Source organism: Limulus polyphemus, unplaced genomic scaffold (assembly GCF_000517525.1).
Source record: "Limulus polyphemus unplaced genomic scaffold, Limulus_polyphemus-2.1.2 Scaffold198, whole genome shotgun sequence".
Classification (NCBI taxonomy): Eukaryota; Metazoa; Arthropoda; class Merostomata; order Xiphosura; family Limulidae; genus Limulus; species Limulus polyphemus.
The window spans coordinates 576,063-596,875 of NW_013665808.1; the positions used below are offsets into that span (position 1 = coordinate 576,063).

At 34.9% G+C, this 20,813-nt stretch overlaps 1 protein-coding gene across 2 annotated transcripts in view; it reads right to left on the reverse strand.

The window, feature by feature from the left end:
- Window positions 1-7,467: 7,467 nt before the first annotated feature.
- The window catches only part of LOC111085002 (LIM domain transcription factor LMO4.2-like), a 110,368-nt gene continuing 97,022 nt past the window's right edge, over window positions 7,468-20,813 (reverse strand). For both annotated transcript variants that reach the window (XM_022381885.1, XM_022381886.1), the window contains exon 3: window positions 7,468-9,071. In XM_022381885.1, the coding sequence (XP_022237593.1) occupies window positions 8,801-9,071 (271 nt within the window). In that variant the 3' untranslated portion in view covers window positions 7,468-8,800. The remainder of the gene's footprint in view (window positions 9,072-20,813) is intronic.

Consider the following 20,813-nt stretch of genomic DNA (forward strand, 5'->3'; position numbering starts at 1 on the left):
ACAAAACTGTGCGATTGACTGTCACAGTTATAATGCTCCCATTGGTAAAAGTACAGAGCATGTCCATCAGCATATCGTGGCTCGAACCTTGGACTATCAAATACACTGTTCGGCTCGTTAACCACTAGTCTATGCTCAGTCTAATTAGTACAAAACTGTTATCATATGCAATTGCCATTTTGTAATTGTGTTGTGCGCCATCTATCATGAAAATTCATAACGTAAAATAACGTTAGGAGCAAAAGGATATTGACCTACTTTCAGTTATTTGCTAGTTGAACATAAATTACAAATTTGTTAAACATTTAAAAAGCAAAACAAGAAGCGGAAACATATAGAGATGTTTATTAAGTCAAGTAGTATATACAATCGTCTCATGCACCACATATAACTGCTGTAATTTTTCAGCCAACTAAGGCATTATACAATCTAAGCATTTTCTTCAGACTTGTTTATCATTTATAGAAACTTTGTTTGTTTTTTTTCAAATTATGAAATTTATTTACTTAAAAGAATTAAGACAATAAGAATGTGGACAAATATCAATTGGACTACATGAAACAAGGGGTTTAATGAGAAATTTATCGTCACAGCGATAACTATTGCTACATGACATCAATAAATTACAATGACGTATTTAATATTTCCAAATCAATTAATACAATTCGTGATATCCACTAAAACAGGAATCTATTTTTCTGGACAAATTAAACTAACTAACCATTTGAAGAAGTCTCTAGAACAACTAAAGCGGAACCAATTAGCTTAACTTTGCTTGTAAGTCCACAAACAAACGCTGACTTGATTAATCCTGGCAAATCACCACCAAATAGCCGAGAATCTAATTACCCTGACAAGATTCTCCGTCTTCACGTGGTTTAATCTCAAATGCCAAACAAGCTTATCCTATATAGCTTCGTTAGACTGACGTGAGGTGGAGGTGGGGAGTGGCAGAACGTTTCAATACTAATCTCATTCCCTGTGTCATTTATTCAAATGTTAACGTTAAGTTTTTTTTTGCAACCATTCTGCCCATATCAACAATTACAAAACTGATTCTCAGTAACAGTGTGTTCCAAGAGAAACGGAAAAAAAGATAGTAGGAGAACATCAACGCACGCTTCGCTTATAACATAATATTTAATGTCTTTAGTGAAAGTTTTTATATGATATTTACTAGCACAACTTAGTAGGTAGAATGTACAAAAACAACAACAACACTAGGACTCGCTGTTTTATTCATGGATTTTACTGTCATTTGACAGTCGGTTTTATTTACCAAGCATAACCTCTCTTAAAGTAATATGATTTGTATAGTTATATGCACTATATATACGTTGAAAAGTAGTAATATTTTATTACGTTGATGTATATAGTTTCTAAGTTCAGGTCGCGCTATCAAGTTAATGGCTATCTACTCATTTCTTTGAATGTATAATGGGATTTTCTTTTTATTTACGAGAAAAAATATACCCGATGTACACTTACGAAAATAGTATTTTATGGACCAACATTCAACTTGTATTATCTCAATTCACAATCATGGCAAAAAATTCAATTTCAACTCATTATCTGACAACCAAGCAATTGCACTGAAAAAGAATATAACACAAAATGTGATCACAAGATAACAAACTACACACAAACACATCAGGATAAATGTAATATATTGAGTTTATTGACAAAAATAGTAAGTAAACTTTTATTGGAACTACGGCAAAACATGTATACAATGAGAAGTGCGAATTGTAATTTCAAACAATTACGGTTTTAGTTTGAGTTATTGAAATCAATGAAGATTTGACATATCCTGTCTTGTCATTGTCAATAGTGAAATATAAACTACACCATAATTACAAAATGTTTTAGAACATCACATAATAAGAAGGGAATATCGAGCTTCACTGCTGGAGTCCAAACCATTTTGATACGAGATGGTACCCCTGGCGTTAGATACAATTATGGCCCACCATTAACTGTAGGTAAAAAGGTAAAAACCTCAGGTAGTGATGACCAGTTCCTTTGAAAAGCAGCCCTAAGTGGAGTGAGAGTTCGAAATCTTGTTTTTTTTTTTTTAGTCTTTCAGGGGAGGTTAGTGTACATTACGAAGCAATTCAATTGCATTAACGCCGAGAATCAGGGCTGGCCAACGTGGATTTTGAACATTATTTGTCTCAAATCACTACCACTGACAAGTGGTATGACATGGTACATTAACGTGTTAAAAGGGCTATGGTACTTTGCTATGGGATTCCGTTAAGACAGTCAATGCCGCGTTATCCAGAGTGTCAGAATAAAACGTAGAATGTTTGAGCGTTTAACGGCGGATCTACTTGAAATGAGCTAAAACATAAGCCATAAACAACCCGAAACTTCTTATCACTGGGAGGTCATAGTCACACCCAAGACAATCAAGAGAAAGCATTATTAATAACTCTATATGATGAGTCTGATTGTTCCTTATTCCAAGTTTGACACTCTAAGCACCACAAGAGCCAATACTTTGCATTCAAGGCTGTTAATATTGGCTTATAGGCTGAAGCCCTTCCATAAAATTAAGTGACGTAGAAATTCCTGCACGCAGTGAATTTGCTAGTCTACAGTCCCGAGCTCTTATTAAAGTCCCTGGCAATGGGTTTAATGACATATGTTTAATTACCTTCTATAATACGTTATAAAATTCTCGTGAAATGAAGAGTGATTATTTTCTAGCAGCCGAGCAGATATTCCACATTTCGTGCTCTTCAATTTCTTCAGCGCATTAGCTACAGCCGGTTTGAAATGTATTGGAAACATGATGCTTCTGTAAACAATCATTCCTCTTGGAAGGCTCATCTTTTTCTTCTCACTACAAAATACTGGCTGTTGTTGTTCCTTGGTAAGTATTCTGGGTTTCTCCTCGGACGATCAAAGACAAGTGGTTCCACTATGGATGGATTTGATTTCCTTAGTAGGTATTTAGGATTCTTTAAAAAACCAGAAATGTTCAGAAATTCGGAAATTTCTCTTCATCCCCATCTCTCTCTGTAGCGCCAATGAACTGTATAAACTTCACATCGCAGTGCGCCATGGGGTTCATAAGCAATATTAGTGCAGACGGAACTATTTCTAAATTGGAGTGTGCTATTAACAAGTGTGACGACTTCTGGGTTGGAAGGTCCTAGGTTCAAGTCGCGATATATCCCTAAGCGCGCTTCCCACTTTCACCTGTGGAAACGTTATAATTGTGACAGTCGCACAGACGGCTGGTACTTTTCTCCGATCATTAGCTGTAAATTAGTGAGATGGCTACTATCTTAACCTTGGAGTCTCTGATCTAACATTAAAACCTTGTGTCACACTATGATGAAAATACCAAATACCCACTAATATAAAACTAGAAATTTTATGATGCTTTTACAAAACTTTTATAGACACTGCACACAACTAAAATAATAAAGTATTGAAATCAAGCTTTACTGAATACTTTCTATGAGATGCCCGTATGCTTTCAATAGTTAAACCATAAATATCTTAAATACGAAGTAATAGTCCAGTCTTCTTTCTGTAGATAATAAACGATTCTTTAATAAGTAATTACATCAAACTAACATGCTTGTTAGCTTTCGGAAAACGTTTGTTTCAAGGGCTATCTGCGCATTGCTGTCCCTAATTCTGATAGATTAGACCGGGATTTTGCCGCAACGGGACACGAATCATAGATCCACAGATTCGCAGTCCGACAACGCTAGCCACAAAGCCACGTACATATTTCATAGCAACATTTGCTATTAGATTAATATAATAATCCATATCAAGTTTAATTTGTGTATGTTCTCCTTAAATATGCATGTATGATACGTCTCCTAACGTAGTAACGATGTAAAAAAAGCGATGCGTAGCATTCTTAACGTTTAACGTCAGTTTCGAAGATGGAAATGTTTATGATCTTTGATTACTTGTTATACTCAGCGTACAACTCTGCTAATATTTGATTACTTCTTATAGTCAACAAACATCTGTTCTAATATTTGATTACTTGGTATACTCAGCGTACAACTCTGCTAATTTTTGATTACTTCTTGTAGTCAACAAACATCTGTTCTAATATTTGATTACTTGGTATACTCAGCGTACCACTCTGCTAATTTTTGATTACTTCTTATAGTCAACAAACATCTGTACTAATCTTTGTTACTTGTTATGCTCAGCGTGTTTGTTTGTATGCATTTTGTTGTGAGCAGTTTCCAAAATTTTTTTACCTTTGTTGGGGTAACTTATACATGTTACAACTTATGTCAAGGGATATTTCTTGGAAGATCCGAGCATGGATAATAATAATAGTAGATGGTTCCATTTTTTAAATTGTGGCACAGTACTTATGGAGCCACATAGAGAGAGAGAGAAAAAAACAAAGATTCTGAAAATTCATATTAAAGCGTATCAAAAACAGCTGAGACGGTAATACAACCATTTATGTTTTTTTTTTGTCGTAACAGACAAAAGACAGATCCCATTTAGAATTCATAAATGAAAGAATTAGGAATAACGTAATTAGATCCCAAGTGAGTTTTTGTTACTCTGGTGTGCTTAAAGATTCTTTTCGTTAATATTAAGCAAAAATTGAGGCACTCCTGTGGGCGAGTTTTAGATATATTAAAAGTTTTATTTCTGGAGACATTAAAAAAACCCGTGTGTTATGACAATCTCCGAGTTGCGTGTACAGAATATGAACGCGTTTTAACAGATTTATCCTTCAGTTATCTTCTTTATTAGGAATATCTACATTGAGTTGGAAAATTGTATAAATGTTTTTCAAGTTCTATATTTTACTTCGCGGTAAATATCAGGGCTTATAACGCTAAAAATGGGGTTTCGATCCGGCGGTGGGCAGAGCACAGATAGACCATTATGTAGCTTTGTGCTTCACAACAAAACAGACACAAAAAAACAAGATATTTAGTTTGTTGTATTAAATTACTTTCGAATGGTTGTTTAAAGGGTTAATTTCACTCATGGTAAACTAAATTCTCAACTGTTGGTTCACACACAACTACCAAAATAATCTACTACGATTTAATACTGAATACTATAAACAGTTGTTCAAGATTTCAATGGAAATCTAATGCTACTTAAATCCTCTTAAGCTTTTCAAGAGTACAATCCATGCCACTGTGTTTGGATTATTGGATTTTATAAATACAGAGGAATTTGTTTGTTTCAGCTACATGAGGGATATCTGCGGTAGATTAGAAGGAAGGCACCTAGTCGAAACCACCTACAGCTAACTCTTGAGCTAGTCTTGTCAAACCGAATAGTAAGATTTCATCATCACTCTTATCATTTGTCATAGCCCCAAAGTATGTATTTTTTTTTTTGCGGCAACAGGACACGTAATACTGCGCCTTAGATACATACATGGCCATACTCGCCCCACAGGGAAATTTAGTTTATGAAACAAGTTGCCAGCTACATTATTATGACTAAAGAACAAAAGGTATGCTCATACTTGAATCTGTCGGCATTAAACAAACGAAATTCTTGATAGCAATGTAATAGTTGGTCAATGTTTCCGAATGTTACCGTCTGCAAATATAAATAACAAATTTCATGGTATTATCTGCTGTAAACTATAGAACTACATTGTAAGTTGTTTTTTGTAATATCTCGAAATAATCTTGCTAAAACAATCATCATAAACGGACATATGTTTGAATACTTGACCTTCTCTAGAATCTGAAAGACTGTTTGTGTTTAGTACTGAAGAAAGTACCAAAATCTATCCGTGTTTAGTACTGAACAAAGTACCAAAATTAATCATTTTAGCTTTTAAATGGCCTTTTTAAGGACATAAATTTATAAAACATTTCGACGGGTATTCAAGCAAGAAAAGAAATTAAAAATGAGTTTATGTATGTATGTTATTTGTATATATCTGTAGTCTAAATCCAGTGCTCGAACTGTAGCTATTTTATAAGTAAACTCAATAGATATAATGAAGTCATCGATGAATCACTCATCACATCAAATTTAAGATTTAAGAAGCTTCGTACTTTACAAAATAATCATAAATAGTAAACTAAAATCAACTTTACCAATAGATCATGGAGATAATACTTAGTACAGAGAGAATTAGTACGACTGTAAGTTAGTCAGCGAAGTCTCACGGTTTTATCAACAAGAGAATAAATTTATATTTATTTTAACAATGGAAACGGCGTTCCCTCTCATTTCGAGCACTGTTTAAATCGATATATATATATTAATGTTGGTTATTGTGAAACAGCATTTTGAAATACCTAGCAAATGTAGCGAGAGCACAAGTATAATGCGTTTAACCCTACAAGACCAGTGGGGGAACATACCCCCATCAGCTTTAAAACACATTTTTCTAAACTATTTATGCATCAAATTGTTTGTGGGTCCATGGAGTTTTGTCACGAAGTCCCGATAGTATATGAGTCACATAAAACAAAAATATAAACGAAAATATCATCACTGTTGCAATTAATTCCACTTATTACTGCTAGGGGTCTCAAAGTACTGTTACTACACAGCTACAAATTTTTCTCGGTGCTTTAAAATGAGTGTGATAATAGACAAAAACAAAATTAGCGAATTTAATGCAGTAGTGAACTGTGTCAAAACAAGTTGATAATTTGAAGGTTAAAAGGTTTGATTTATTTATTAAATTACAACTTTATTCAATTTACCTCAACTGCATAATATACTTCACTATCATGAAAATTCAACAATTGGTGTTGAAACGAATATTTAAATTGTTCATAAACTTTTTAATGGGACTATAAAAACCAAAGACTAATCTATAAAAAAAGTTGACTAAATCTTAATATAAGTGAATATCTCATACGGTTATTATCATTTCCTTTTTGGCAATTATTGCCAAAGCTGTTATTGACTAACGAATTTACGAGAAAGAGCGGAGCACTACTAAATGATGCTTAATCAAGATTAATTTTAAAATACAGTTTTGGCCCGGCATAGTCAGGTGGTTAGGTGCGTTTGACTCGCAATCTAAGAGTTGCCGGTTCGAATCCCCATCCCACCAAACATGCTCGCCCTTTCAGCCGTGGGGGCGTTATAATGTGATGGTCAGTACCACTATTCGTTGGTAAAATAGTAGCCTAAGAGTTACTGGTGGGTGGTGATGACTAGCTGCCTTCCCTCTAGTCTTACACTGCTAAATTAGAGACGACTAGCGCAGATAGCCCTCGTGCAGCTTTGCGCAAAATTCACAACAAACCAGTACAGTTTTTATTTCACGAGTCCCGGATGCCACCATTTATATTACCATACTTTCTGATTGAATTAGAATTTTCCTCGTTGCTAGGGAAAATAGCGTTTAACAATGTGTTATTTACGACAATTTTTCAATTTATTTCCGTTTCCTTAGTTTATTAAAAGTTCATCCTAACATGTGAAGCATTCCGTTAATATTACAAATATTAGATAATTAATGAATCAAAGTTCTAAAAACTGAGTGTTTATTAACCATAATATTTTTTTATCTTGAAGCCTACAGATCACTTGATACAGGTTACATACATAAAGAAAAACAAATACTTTTAAATGTCACACTGAAAAAATTAACAGAAATTCAATACTGCCACCACACTTTTAAGAAACCGTCCAACAAATACATATATGTGAGCAATTCTGACGACACAACAGTTCGAAAACCCGAATATACAATGTGACAGTTAACACCACTGAAGCTAGCAGCAACTACTTTAGTTACTTTTACAAACAATAACATTACACAGATTATTTAACGTGCGATTAAATAGCAATGAAACGAATCCGATTTCATAATAGTTTTATATACAGAAGTGGTGCAAGAAATACAGTAGTGTAGTTAACTAATTTAATATTTTATTGAAAATATGCCGCCTTTGATGCTTCATCTCAAATAGCTTTAGAGGGCTGGTAAATTATTTTTCGGTCAAGTTCAAATCGAGCAGTTACCTGTAGTTGGACTAAGAAAATACCAATTTTCTCAAACCGGTAACTCTGACAGTTAGTTATTGGTAACTTAGTAATCATAATAATAATTCAAACAATATTTCATTATGATATTTTTCTTCCTTAAATTTCCTTGAAGCATACATACCTTAATTATTTTCTTCATTTGTTCACGCATACTTAATACAGTCGTATACTTGAACTGAGAATAACAAGTTTTATGAGTGGTGTTAATCAACACTTTCCATATGAACAATAATGATAATACGTAACATCTGTTATACGCAGTATATATATATATATATATATATATAAAATATTTAGCGATCTGAACTATGCGTATACGCATATTTTTGTCATTACCGTAATTAAGAACTTAGGCGTATTTACAGAACACTATTACTAGAAACCATTAGATATTTTGATTTCCATTTCAGTCTTAAACAAGCTACTGCCACTCTGATCTTTATCCCAGTTACGAATGATATCAACACTCTTTCAAAAATAGTCTCCTCGGATTAATTTCACAGAAATAAGCATAAATGGTTTCCATACGACGTTGTGTGGCATGACAGAACAGACTAATTAGTGACGTGATTTTAATAAATTAGCCAAGTTGTTTGTTATGAGTGTATGGATGACGAAAAAAAAAACGTGTCGATGATCGCCTTCTGGTGATAAAGAAAACGTAATGTTTCACAACTACGAAAAGCTATTTCTAGTAGATAACAATACGTTTATATACGCCGAGTGAAAGTTGTTAGGACTGGCTAAGTCTCCGGTAAAATAATCTATAACCATCGTAACCATGTGTCACTGGGATAACAAAACCATACGTTCACACAGCTTTGATGGCTGAGTTGGCTCGAACCTTTCCTTTCCGTACACCTCCTGTTGACACTGTACCTTTAAGGATTTTCAAGCAGTCCTGTTCACAGAAGACGCTTCCGTTGACCAGGTTGTAACGATCACCTGGGACCAACTGGTTGCGACATTTGACGCAAGCAAAACACTTAAGATGGTACACGTTCCCGTGGGTTCTCATGACAAACTCGTTGGCAGGAATCACCTGACCACAGGCACTGCAGGCGCCGGTGCTACCGAACATACTAAGTAGAGGAGGAAAAAAAAAACATTATCAGTTAAAATAAAGGGAGAATATCCTCGAAAAATCAAAATAAACTGATGTATATTGGGATACTTTATTATCATCTTTGGAAAGAAATTGTACATCATTACTAAAAATTCTAACTTTTTTGTTTTTAGACGAAAGCCACACAGTTGAGTATCTGCGCTATGTCCACCACAGGTATTGCATCCTGATCTCTAGCATTGTAAGCCCTAAAGGTTAGAGTGAGTCAGTGGAGGAAAAAAAGCATATTAATTGTTATGTAAGAATTATATATACATGATATAATGTGTTAAAATCATTTTGAAAGGAAAGAATTGTGAAAATTAAAATAAAGTATTATTATTATTACAGTGTATTTAGAAGGCTTATAACGCTAAGATTGGGTTTCGATACCCGTAGTGGGCACAGCACAGATAGCCCATTGTGTAGTTTTGTATTTATGAATAAACAAATTAACAAGTGTTTGGAAATTTACACACACATATATATAACACGTTTATATTCTTTGTTGTTGTTGTCTGGACTCCAAGAAAATATTAGATGGAGCAATAAATAAAACATAGAGTTATTATACTAAAAGCATTCAAGAAAAGATGTAAAAAAGATTGACAAGTTTACGTAATGACAACAACAAGACAATTACGCAAAATGCAACACTTAGTCACGAAAAAAGTTAACAACCGTTTTAAATGTTACAAAGCTAAACGTCAAGGCTTAAAAGTTCTGCACGATTTCACAAGAGATACATACTCTAATATTGCTCTGTGGTACCAAATAATAATGATCAAAAATTCAAAATTAACTTAAAAATATATCAAACAGCTCTAACAATCTTATTAACAATGAGAGAACTTTACAAGATGGTCTTTTTTTAGTGACAACGCCCATTTGTACTTGTCACACGATGGTTCTTCAGCGACAATGCTCATTTATGCATGGCACACGATGGTTCTTCAGTGGTAACGCCCATTTGTGCATGGCACACGGTAATTGTTCAGCGACAACGCCCATTCATGTATGGCACACGATGATTCTTCAGTGACAACGCCCATTCATGTATGGCACTAGATGATTCTTCAACAGCAGCATCCATTTATGTGTGGTAGCAGCCACAGCTTAAACAATTCCAATATTCTAAAATTTCATTTAAAAGCCCATATAATGACTTTCTGCGTTCATAAATATACAGAACTCGCATTCAGTTTGATCTTTTACGTAATCCAAAAGCTAGCGTTTGACTTTAGAATTAACATTATAAACTCAGCAGAATATATAATACCAAAAATATCCATGAGACCCAGTTACAGTAGAAGTCATTGATCTGTAATGTGACTATTATGTATAACTCATGTCAACTTAAATGTATCAGTTATTTTTAATACACCGTATTTTATTCAGGATAAAGAAAACCCCTCAAACTGCGTATTAGTGATCAACAGTTACTAATACACACAAACACATATAAAGGTAAATTAAGTGTCGGATTATCTTGAAGAAATAAATGCTTTTGACAGTCGAAATCAGCTAGTCGAAATACATATACAAATTTAACGTAATCTTATTTTATTATTTGCTATTTGTTTTTAAAACACTGTTTACAATTTATAACACTATTCAATAAAGAAAAATAGCTAAAAAACTTAATGATTAAAGTCTTCAGTTTATGTGATAAAAGGCTCACGAACAGAATTTCTACGTTACTGTTAGTTATTGGTACAAACACACACAAAACAACTTTTTGCCTGTGAATGTCTTCAGATTGAGAATGTCTTAGAGAGTTTATTACTATGTGATACGACCGATCACCGAATCTTTGCTAATGCCTATGACTCAATTACAAATAACACCATTTCATATACGACCGATCACCGAATCTTTGCTAATGCCTATGACTCAATTACAAATAACACCATTTCATATACGACCGATCACCGAATCTTTGCTAATGCCTATGACTCAATTACAAATAACACCATTTCATATACGACCGATCTAAGAATCTTTGCTAATGCCAATGACTCAATTACAAATAACACCATTTCATTCAGTTGTAATGGCCGGAAAGACAGCAAAAGACAACAACAAAAAAAAAAACGTTAGACAAAACTGTTGAATTTTAGAACGTTTTTAAACAACTATAAATTAACTCTTACTTTAAAAAAAATAACGTTACCAGAGGTTTAAAAAAGCATTCAGCGTTTACGTAGAATTCCCTAAAACTTTAACAAAACGATATCTCAAGAAAACTCTCTCATGAGAAAAAAAAAATCCCATTTATAAGTCCAGGCAAGCCTACGTACCCAACTGCCAAGCACGATTATGCTTAGCCGCAAGTCAAGAATTATCCAATTGTCTTGAAACAAAGTATCCGCGTCAAATTCGACACAAATTGACCACAGATGGGAAGCCACAACACGAAACTCGCATGTCAAGTCACGGTCTCTCAGGAAAATAAAGGTTTCAATCGTCATCAAAAACAACTCATCGTCACTATTAAATAAAGGAAACTAAATAAAACTGTCGTCACGACCGATCTTGTTTGATTCCCCCCCCACTACACACACACACACTCCATCAGTAATCCACACATCTCTTTGCTAAAAAAAAGTTTTTAAGTCAATGTTCTGTATAAAATTATGAAAACTTGAATCAACGACAATAACAAAAAGTGACGCTACAATTCTTTAAGCGATAGATGTCCTTCGATATCAGCCATACCACACGATCAATGAAAATAGTGTCTGTAGATCAAACAGCAACTATTTCTTAAGTGTCTGGCCCGGGAATTTAATTTCCGTTTCTGGCGAGCAAGCGAACTAGATTATCCGTGGTCGGGCGGCTGGAAAATTGGTTCAACAAGGGCACCGGGCAAAGACGAATGTCAAGCAGAACAGCATGCTGAAGATGCAAGACCACGTGCCACACTATTCCTTACAACCATCAATCAGTAATTCATACACTGTGTACACTGTGTTAATAGTTGACGTACTTGAAAATAACAGGGGAGGACATTTTCTTTTCATTTTCTGTAACACTGGAGATTTTGTCGAAAAGAAGAATCTTTATGTACGATGTACAGAGCATATCCCTTCATTTCAAATAGTGACACGTACCACAGATGACGACAACCCTGAAGATGTCAACTGAAATGATTTCACAGATTCTTTCTTGAATGAATGTTGATGTTGGAAGAATGTTAATGGTCCAAGGTTCTTGGGACTATGAAAAATTCTCATTTCGAATTTACACTCTACTGACAAACAACAACAACAACAAAAAGGAAATACAGTCGCATTACCCATTCTAGAGGTTCTCAATCTGTGGTTCGGGCTGCCTTTAGGTGGTCAGTTTTAAGATTGCATACTCACGTAAAGGAAGCGGTAGCATAGTGTAGAACTCCCACTGTGGTTTTCTGAGATGAAAAGAAAAAAGTGGTCCGCGAACAAAAACATTTGAGAACCACTGACCTATTCCCCTTTTCCTCCTTTTTACTCCGGCGAAGCAAAGATACAAACTTAGTTCAGAGGAAACTCTCTGTTCGCTCTAAAGCCAAACCTGTCTCTCGTCATCACTTTGTTTTTTGCAAACGCAAAGCAAAAGCAGTGATAGTCATTTGGTATAAGGTAGCTGTCACGAGTGAGATCCTTTCGGATGTCTCGCCCGTTTTTCGAAAACACGCTGTCGTTACACATGTGCATCCAACACCTTACAAATATTTCGTCTTATTTCCACACTAAATACCACATTTTCTCAGTTCTCATGCTAAGAAATATCAAGTTCCTAAACGCAGTTCAAAGACAACAGAATAAAACCTTAAACTAATAATGCCTAAGAAACAATAAATTAGTTATACAGTCTGGTAATTTTATCTTCGAAAGAATTAAGTTACATAGAACATATATCCAATTAAGAAACACAGCTTTATTTGACAAAGCTTTTGATCGTAGAAGGCTAAAAGAACTTATGTACACAAGCTTTCAATTAGACCTAATTATACATTGTGCACACTACACAAAGAATGTCTCATATTAAACTTCTACTTGTTTAACTTAAATAACGTCCATAAGAGCTGTATATGTAAGAGCTTGCTCTAACCTACACTGTTACAAATTATATCATCACGCAGTTTCCGTGAAGAAGGCGAGATTAATTCATCACGTTTCAGCAGCAGACAGCTGCCGTTTACTTTACATGTAACGTTCATTTTGCCTTATAGTGGATTATGTCATTCGCTGTTAAATAACGTGAGGTATACACGCGTGGAGAACAATTATTTCATTTTAATTATTTGAGCGTTACCTTCGTCCTCCTTTCATAATCGCACACAGAAGCATTTTATTAGCTCTGAATTTATTTCTAGCTGAAAACGAGCTGAACAAACAGCCACTTCCGCATCACCTTGCCAACCGCTACTAATCAGTTTCCCGACGAACTAGGTGCCAATTACATGCAGATGAAGGAGCGGTTTCACTTGTACGCATGTAGCAGCTTTGAGTGAAGACCCAACACAGAATCACTAAACTTATATTATAATATACGAGCGTTGATTGAGAGCAGAATTAATATTTCTTGTTGGCTAACGTCTAACATCGATTAAGTATTTCATTAAATGGTAGACTTGTTTCACTAAAGGATCCGAAACATATTATTCAAATCATGTCTTCCTTTAAATTAAAATATTGTTGGATTCAATTCCAGAACAATGGCGATCAAGCGCACAGTTTAACATATTGCTAGAACAACAGAGAAAGACTCACTCACATATCAGTGTTCTGCAAGTATGACAATTAGTAAGTAGTCATTGCAAAGAAAATGTTTCCAAATTATTCCTCAATGATACTCAAGAGAAAACGAAGGACTGTGAAAAACACACACATTCTTGCATCTAGATAGGCGACAAGGTCTCTTAATATGTATTTAATTCGAGCAGAAAAGTTAATATTACTCTTGAACTCACCGAGAATGTATTTTATATATTATGTACGCAACGTTGAAGATGAAATGCGAGAAACTTGAAAGTTTATAATTAAAGAATTACGAACAAGTCGAGCAAAAAATATTTTCCTTTCCACTGCCCTGATAACGTTGGATAGTAAATACAGAATTACTTAATTTATTATTGTCATCTAAAAACACACTAATCCATTGATTTGAAAGCTCTGATGTAGTTAGTGTATCGCTGGGGAAGAAAAAATAAATAAAAAGTATACGGCTTCCTGTTTATATATTGAGAATATGCAATGTAAAGGAAATTGGATCACTATAACTGAATACGAAAGGAAATGGTTCACTTCATAACTGTTCAAACTTTTTATTGGAACAAAAATGGACATTTCACGTCTAAGTAAATAAAAAGGTAACTGTATGTACAACTGTGTAAACGACAATAATAATAATAATAATGACAATGTAAAGGACAGATAGATCATTCATTTCATAACTAAGTAAAGTAAAAACACATATTACTTCACTTCTGAGTAAATAACAGATGATTTAATAAGCAAATTTGTAAAAGTTTATCAATCTAGAACCATAGTAACAGCCAGTTGTGTTATTTTGCGACTTTGAAACTGAATAAATGTAAAGCCTAAACCTTAGGTCGACGACTAAGAAACCGACCAACAGATTGCTCGACAGAAGAGTAAAGACGAATAGGTTATGCAACGAAAGGTAAAGATGAAAAGGTTACTCGAGAACCATGTAAAAAATTTATAGATTGCACGAAATATACTAAACACGAATAGATTACATGACAAAAGATAAAGACCAATTGTTTATCCGAGAACCGTGTAAAGGACTAATAAGTTGCTTCGCAATTGAGTAAAGACCAATAGGTTACTCGGCAAAAGGGTAAAAATCACTATATTACTCGGCAAAAGAGTAAAGACCAACAATAGGTTACTCGGCAAAAGGGTATAGACCAACAATAGGTTACTTAACACAACGGCTGCTCAACAAAAAGTAAAGATCATTAGGTTACTCGATAAACTATAAAACAACAGGTTACTTGATAAAAGGGCAAAACGACTAATAGACAACTGAATAAAGGGCAATGGATCATTTTCCATCTAAGACACTTTAAGAATTTAAGACACTCTGAGGAAATTTTTATTCCAACCCATAATGCCATTACCCCTCTGAGGAGATTTTCTTTGCAACCTATATAGCTATTACCCCTCTGAGGAGATTTTCATTGCAATCTATATAGCTATTACTTTTTTGGGGAAATTTTATTATAGCCTATGTACCTATACGATTTTAGTGGCAGGAGTGTCGTGAAACCTTATAAGAGTAGTGAGTGTTGGTATAATGAGCCTAAAGTTAAAACGTAGTGTGGGATCACCTACCCTAGAGTCAAGTGCATAAAATTTATCATCAAAGTAAAAATATCGATTCAATTTTAAACTTAAATCGTTTCTGAATTAAGCTATTTTCTGTTATACCACCAACGTTTTTAATAAAAAAACACACCTCTTTAATCAACAGACTCTAAATTAAGAAATCAACAAATATTTTTCCAGTTTTGTTGTCTATACATTTCATTTTATACTTTCAGTACATATACTAACAACAACATTAAGTTATACTTTTGTTGCTAAGCAACATGACATAAAAGCTATTCTTAGAACGTAGTGTAACCAAAACGCACTGGCTTTTCTTTTTTATTAGAAGTTGTTAATCTAACTGATTTTATCAATAATTATCCTGTAAACACGCCACGAATTCATTTTATGAATGAAATTAATTTTGGTTGGCTCACATGGAAATTTACCTATGTTTGACTGCCTCGACTGCACTTTTCTGCCTCTTTATTGGACAAGCTTGATTTCGCAAAATTTATTTATTTCAGTTAGGCATGAAATCTGAGGTTAGGGTATACTATGGGGTGGTGGTGATAGTACTTGCCTCGTCATTTTTGACGGGATATTTTGTTTTGGTTTTTGAGTTATCACGTAATAAAAAAGAAGCAGAAAGAAGAATAACACGAAATTCAAACTTTTGCTATGATATTTGTGACTCAGTCATTACATAGATATTGTTATAAAAGGAAACACTGTATAGTATTGTAAAGTTCTGATGACCTATTGAGGAGAAATTTAAAATACCATTTCGATGAACAATTCGAGCCATCCCAACATTGGCAGTGCTATCGCCTGCCTGATAGCTGTTACTCTTCTAATGAGTTTTTTATTACACTCTGTATAGTTTTTACTCATCTGTATTGGAAACAATATTCGTTTGCAGACAGGGTTTGTTTTTCAATAACGTAACCAGGTTAAAACTTGGTTTAAGAAAGGAGCCAGTCAAAATCCTGATTCTGCTTGCAGCTGTGACGATATTATTATCATCACCACTTCGTTTTCTTGGTTATAGTGATGGTTTGAGACATATTTTATTTCCACCTGTAAATCTGTTACAAAAGGTGACACAAAAACTACTTCTGTTCACAAACATTACAGAACTTCCTATGCTATCCGTTTAAGTTATTACCTGCTTAAAATGTGTGTTTGTTTTCAATTTTGCGCAAAGCTACACGAGAGCTATTTGCGCTAGCATACAGTCAGCTTGTGTTCTTTCGATAAAAGTGCTTACAAAAGTTAACAAATATAGTGAAACACGCACGCAGTGAACTTGAGTCTAGCTCTTCTGAACAGGTATTTACAGAAGTTAACAGAGAGAACTTTATGATACAATAGATGTGCTTACAAACGCGAGAAGAAAATTCTAGTCGTACAACAGAAATGTTTAAAAACTTTTACAGAAAAACTAAGCGCGCACATAGTCAAACTATGACTAGTCTTTCGATAAATGAGCATACAAAAGTTTGTTTGTTTGTTTTGAATTTCGCACAAAGCTACATGAGGGCTATCTGCGCTAGCCGTCCCTAATTTAGCAGTGAAAGACTAGAGGGAAGGCAGCTAGTCATCACCATCCACCGCTAGCTCTTGAGCTACTCTTTTACCAAGGAATAGTGGGATTAATCGTCACATTATAACGCCCCCACGGATGAAAGGGCGAGCATGTTTGGTGGGACGGAGATTCGAACCCGCGACTCTCAGATTGCGAGTTGAGCGCCCTAACCACCTGGTCATGCCGGGCCAGTGCTGAAGATGAGAAACCATGACAGTTTGTGAAGTTCGTATGGGTTCTTTCCCGCTACCACATCACTTCTTCGCAAATGTTGAATTGGACATTGTATTATCGGTTAAGAATACGGAATGACACCGTATTTACAAATAAATGCCAAGATTAATAAGCTTAATCATTCACCGAATTCGGAAACTCACTCTACCGTTTTGTAGAACTTTTGCTTTACGGAATTGACTCTTGGATTTTCATTTCAGTATTCAGATCAAAGCAGAAAGTACGTATCTCGCTTTTATATTGTATTTCAAAACCTTGGGATTATCAAAAATTATTAGCATGGAAAATGTAAGCCATTTTAATTAAGAAAAGTGTCACAAATATAACACGCTGGAGCAATCGACTGGTTTACTGATTAACCAGTTGGTGAGTGTCTAGTGAAAAGCCAAATAAATACGTTATACAGACACTGTGAATGAGATGCTAAACAACAACATTAGTAATACTTATTGCTAAACTTCATTGAGCAAGTGTGATACCACAATAAATTTGATAGGTTTTATTTGTTTTGTTTCTTATTAAGCACAAAACTACACCATGGGCTATCAGTTCTGTGTCCACTGAAGATATCGAAACCTGATTCCTAGATTTATAAGCCCTCAGAGTTGCCGCTGAGCCACCGGAAGGCAGTGAGTTTTGTTTTTGTTAGCATAAGTTTTCGTGTTTTTAATGACATTTTGAATAAATACCGCCAAAAACGTGGCATGTTTGTTGATGTTGTTTTTTGTGCATTGGCACAGAAGTTGTCAACATTTATTGTCAAGAGAAGGCCAGTGTCAAAACTGCAAGATGCCAAACCTAAATTATGAATTATTGTTGGTGGAAGAAGCGAAGATCGGTGTACAGAGCTGCAACGTTTCGTTGGATATCCTAATGAATGACGAGCATTAATCTTATCTGCGCTTGATAAAAAATTAATGAATATACACATGCAACGAAGCGGGCAACCTGTCCTGGTAAACGCAGATAGCCTGAAGGCGAGTCTAGTAGATCAGATCACTCCACACGTCATAGTTTTGATATTCCGACCACTTACCGTCTAGGGAGTAATGCTTTCAATGCCCGCTTGGTGCTTCAAATATATACTTTATGAGAAACATGTTGCGCAAAAACCTGATCAACACAAAGTTGCTTACTTCCGCGGAATAAAAATTCACTAATCTAGCCATAACACACTGACGTGACTCTCGGGATTTGGCTAAGGTGAGGCGTTTCGTCTCTCCCACGTGGTTTGATATATACTACAAGGCGGCCGGAGTTCCTATATATTATTAAACACCAAAGCCTTTACCAGTGAAATGCTCCCAAGAGCGTAATATCTCTGTTTAAAGGAGACTTGAATAACATATTATAGAAGACGATGCACATAAACACTATAAAAACCCGGGAAATACAAAGTGCACAGCAGGGAAATAAATTATGAATTAGAAAAGGAAAGTGAAGCATCGCTCCATACACATTACAAAAATATTTCTGCTTTTCTGTTCTTGTATTAACGCAAACTAGGTAGTGGACAATCTGAGCTTTATCAACCACGGGAATCGAACTCCGGATTTTAGCGTTTTTTAATAAAAAAAATTACCGTTAATGCTTGTTTGTTTGTTTGTTTGAATTTCGTGCACAGCAGTGTAAGACTAGAGGGAAGGCAGCTAGTCATCACCATCCACCGCCAGCTCTTGGGCTACTCTTTTACCAACGAATAGTGGGATTGATCGACACAGTATAACGCCCCCACGGCTGAAAAGACGAGCAAGTTTGGCGGGATGGGGATTGCGAGTCGAGCGCCCTAACCGTTGATGTACCGGGGAACAATGTTTCTGCTACTCCCACAATTTCGATTCTGTATGAATTTCCACGTTTAACAACCCAAACTATAGCATAAGGTTCAACTTATATCAAACAAATGCATAAACCTAGAAAACGGGCACTATTGGAAAGACAGATTAAAACAGTTATACCTTATATTATTCACTTCAAAGCTACGACTTGAGAATTTACAAATTTACATGAATATGAGGTCTAAACTTCATTCTTTCATAGCTTTGATATGTCATTACAAAATAGAATAGTTACTGTAGAAGTGAACGTATGTGACAGGTTTGGAACTTAAGTCTCCAGTCATTGTAACTTCCCCCAATATAGAGAAAATTATTAAAATTTTCAATTTGAAAGGCACCTTATATACACGTGGGCTAAATGGTCAGGTTTACAGATACTCTAGGCTTGAGATATAGCCATCCTTAAATTTAAACTATATAGTGACCAGAAAGTAGGTAACAAGCCAATAGCCTAAAGTCACGTAAAATTCATGCTCAGAATACGTATAGATTTTTTACAATCGCATAGGATTGTCTAGCTGTATTGTTCTAGTGATAATATTTAATTTTTCTTTGTAGAAGTATAATAGGCTTACTGTCCTAGTACCGATTACACCAATTTCTCTATTGAAAAATACTTTTATAATTTCAAAAAATCGTGGTTCGATTGCCTCCCCCCAGTGGACAAAGCAGGTAACCCAATGTGGCATTGCTCTAAAACAAACAAACAGTATATATATATATATATATACTATTACACTATACTTTTCGTAACTATAAGACTTAATATTTTTTGCACCAAATTATGCGTTCTTCACTATATTGGCCTTAGCATATTCTGACGTTAAGGTAAGCTATTCAAGAGTATTTGTATTTATGGCAAAGCTACTAAGGCTATCTGCCACCGTCCCTAATTTTGTGATCCACGCTAAAGGGATTGAATGATACTCTTATTACGCACCCACTGCTTAAAATGAGGGGGGGACATTTTTGTGGTATTGCTTGGATTCGAAACGCAGCTGGGTAATCCAGACCTCAGCCACAGAGCCTGCCCACGTCCTCGTATAAAGAAACGAGTTCACTGTTTTTGTATAAAACGTGAAATATATTTCAATATAAAAGACGAGAATGTTTTTCCCAGCAAAATATATGTTTTTTCTTTACTATAAGATACTCATTACTACTAAAGATAAGTTTTATATTAAGAAATATTGTGCTTTAATAATAAAGATTATCGTAGCTTGAAATAGCTTACAATTAATGACGTTAAGTTTCAATGCAGTCATAATATAATATATTTAGAGCATCGAAGATATGATTTTTTACTATGTGTAAGTTTTATATTTAGACACAGCGAGATTTTATTATAAATATTATCATAACTTAAAATAGCTGCTTTTGTAATTAATGACGTAAGGCTTCAATCCACTTATGACGCATTATGTTATTTCGACAACAAATATCATACTTATCTCTTAGCAATTCAACTTTTAAAAAGTCCTATTTTTTGGAAAGCAAAGGTTGTTGTGACTAACATAATAAGTTACATTCGTATCTTTCCACGTATGCACTTCTTTCCAGTGCCCGGCATGGCCAGGTGGATAAGACGCTCGACTCACAATCTGAGGGTCGCGGGTTCGAATCCGCATCCCACCAAACATGCTCGCACTTTCAGCCGTGGGGGCTTTATAATGTGACGGTCAATCCCACTATTCGTTGGTAAAAGAGTAGTTGGCGGTGGGTGGTGATGACTAGCT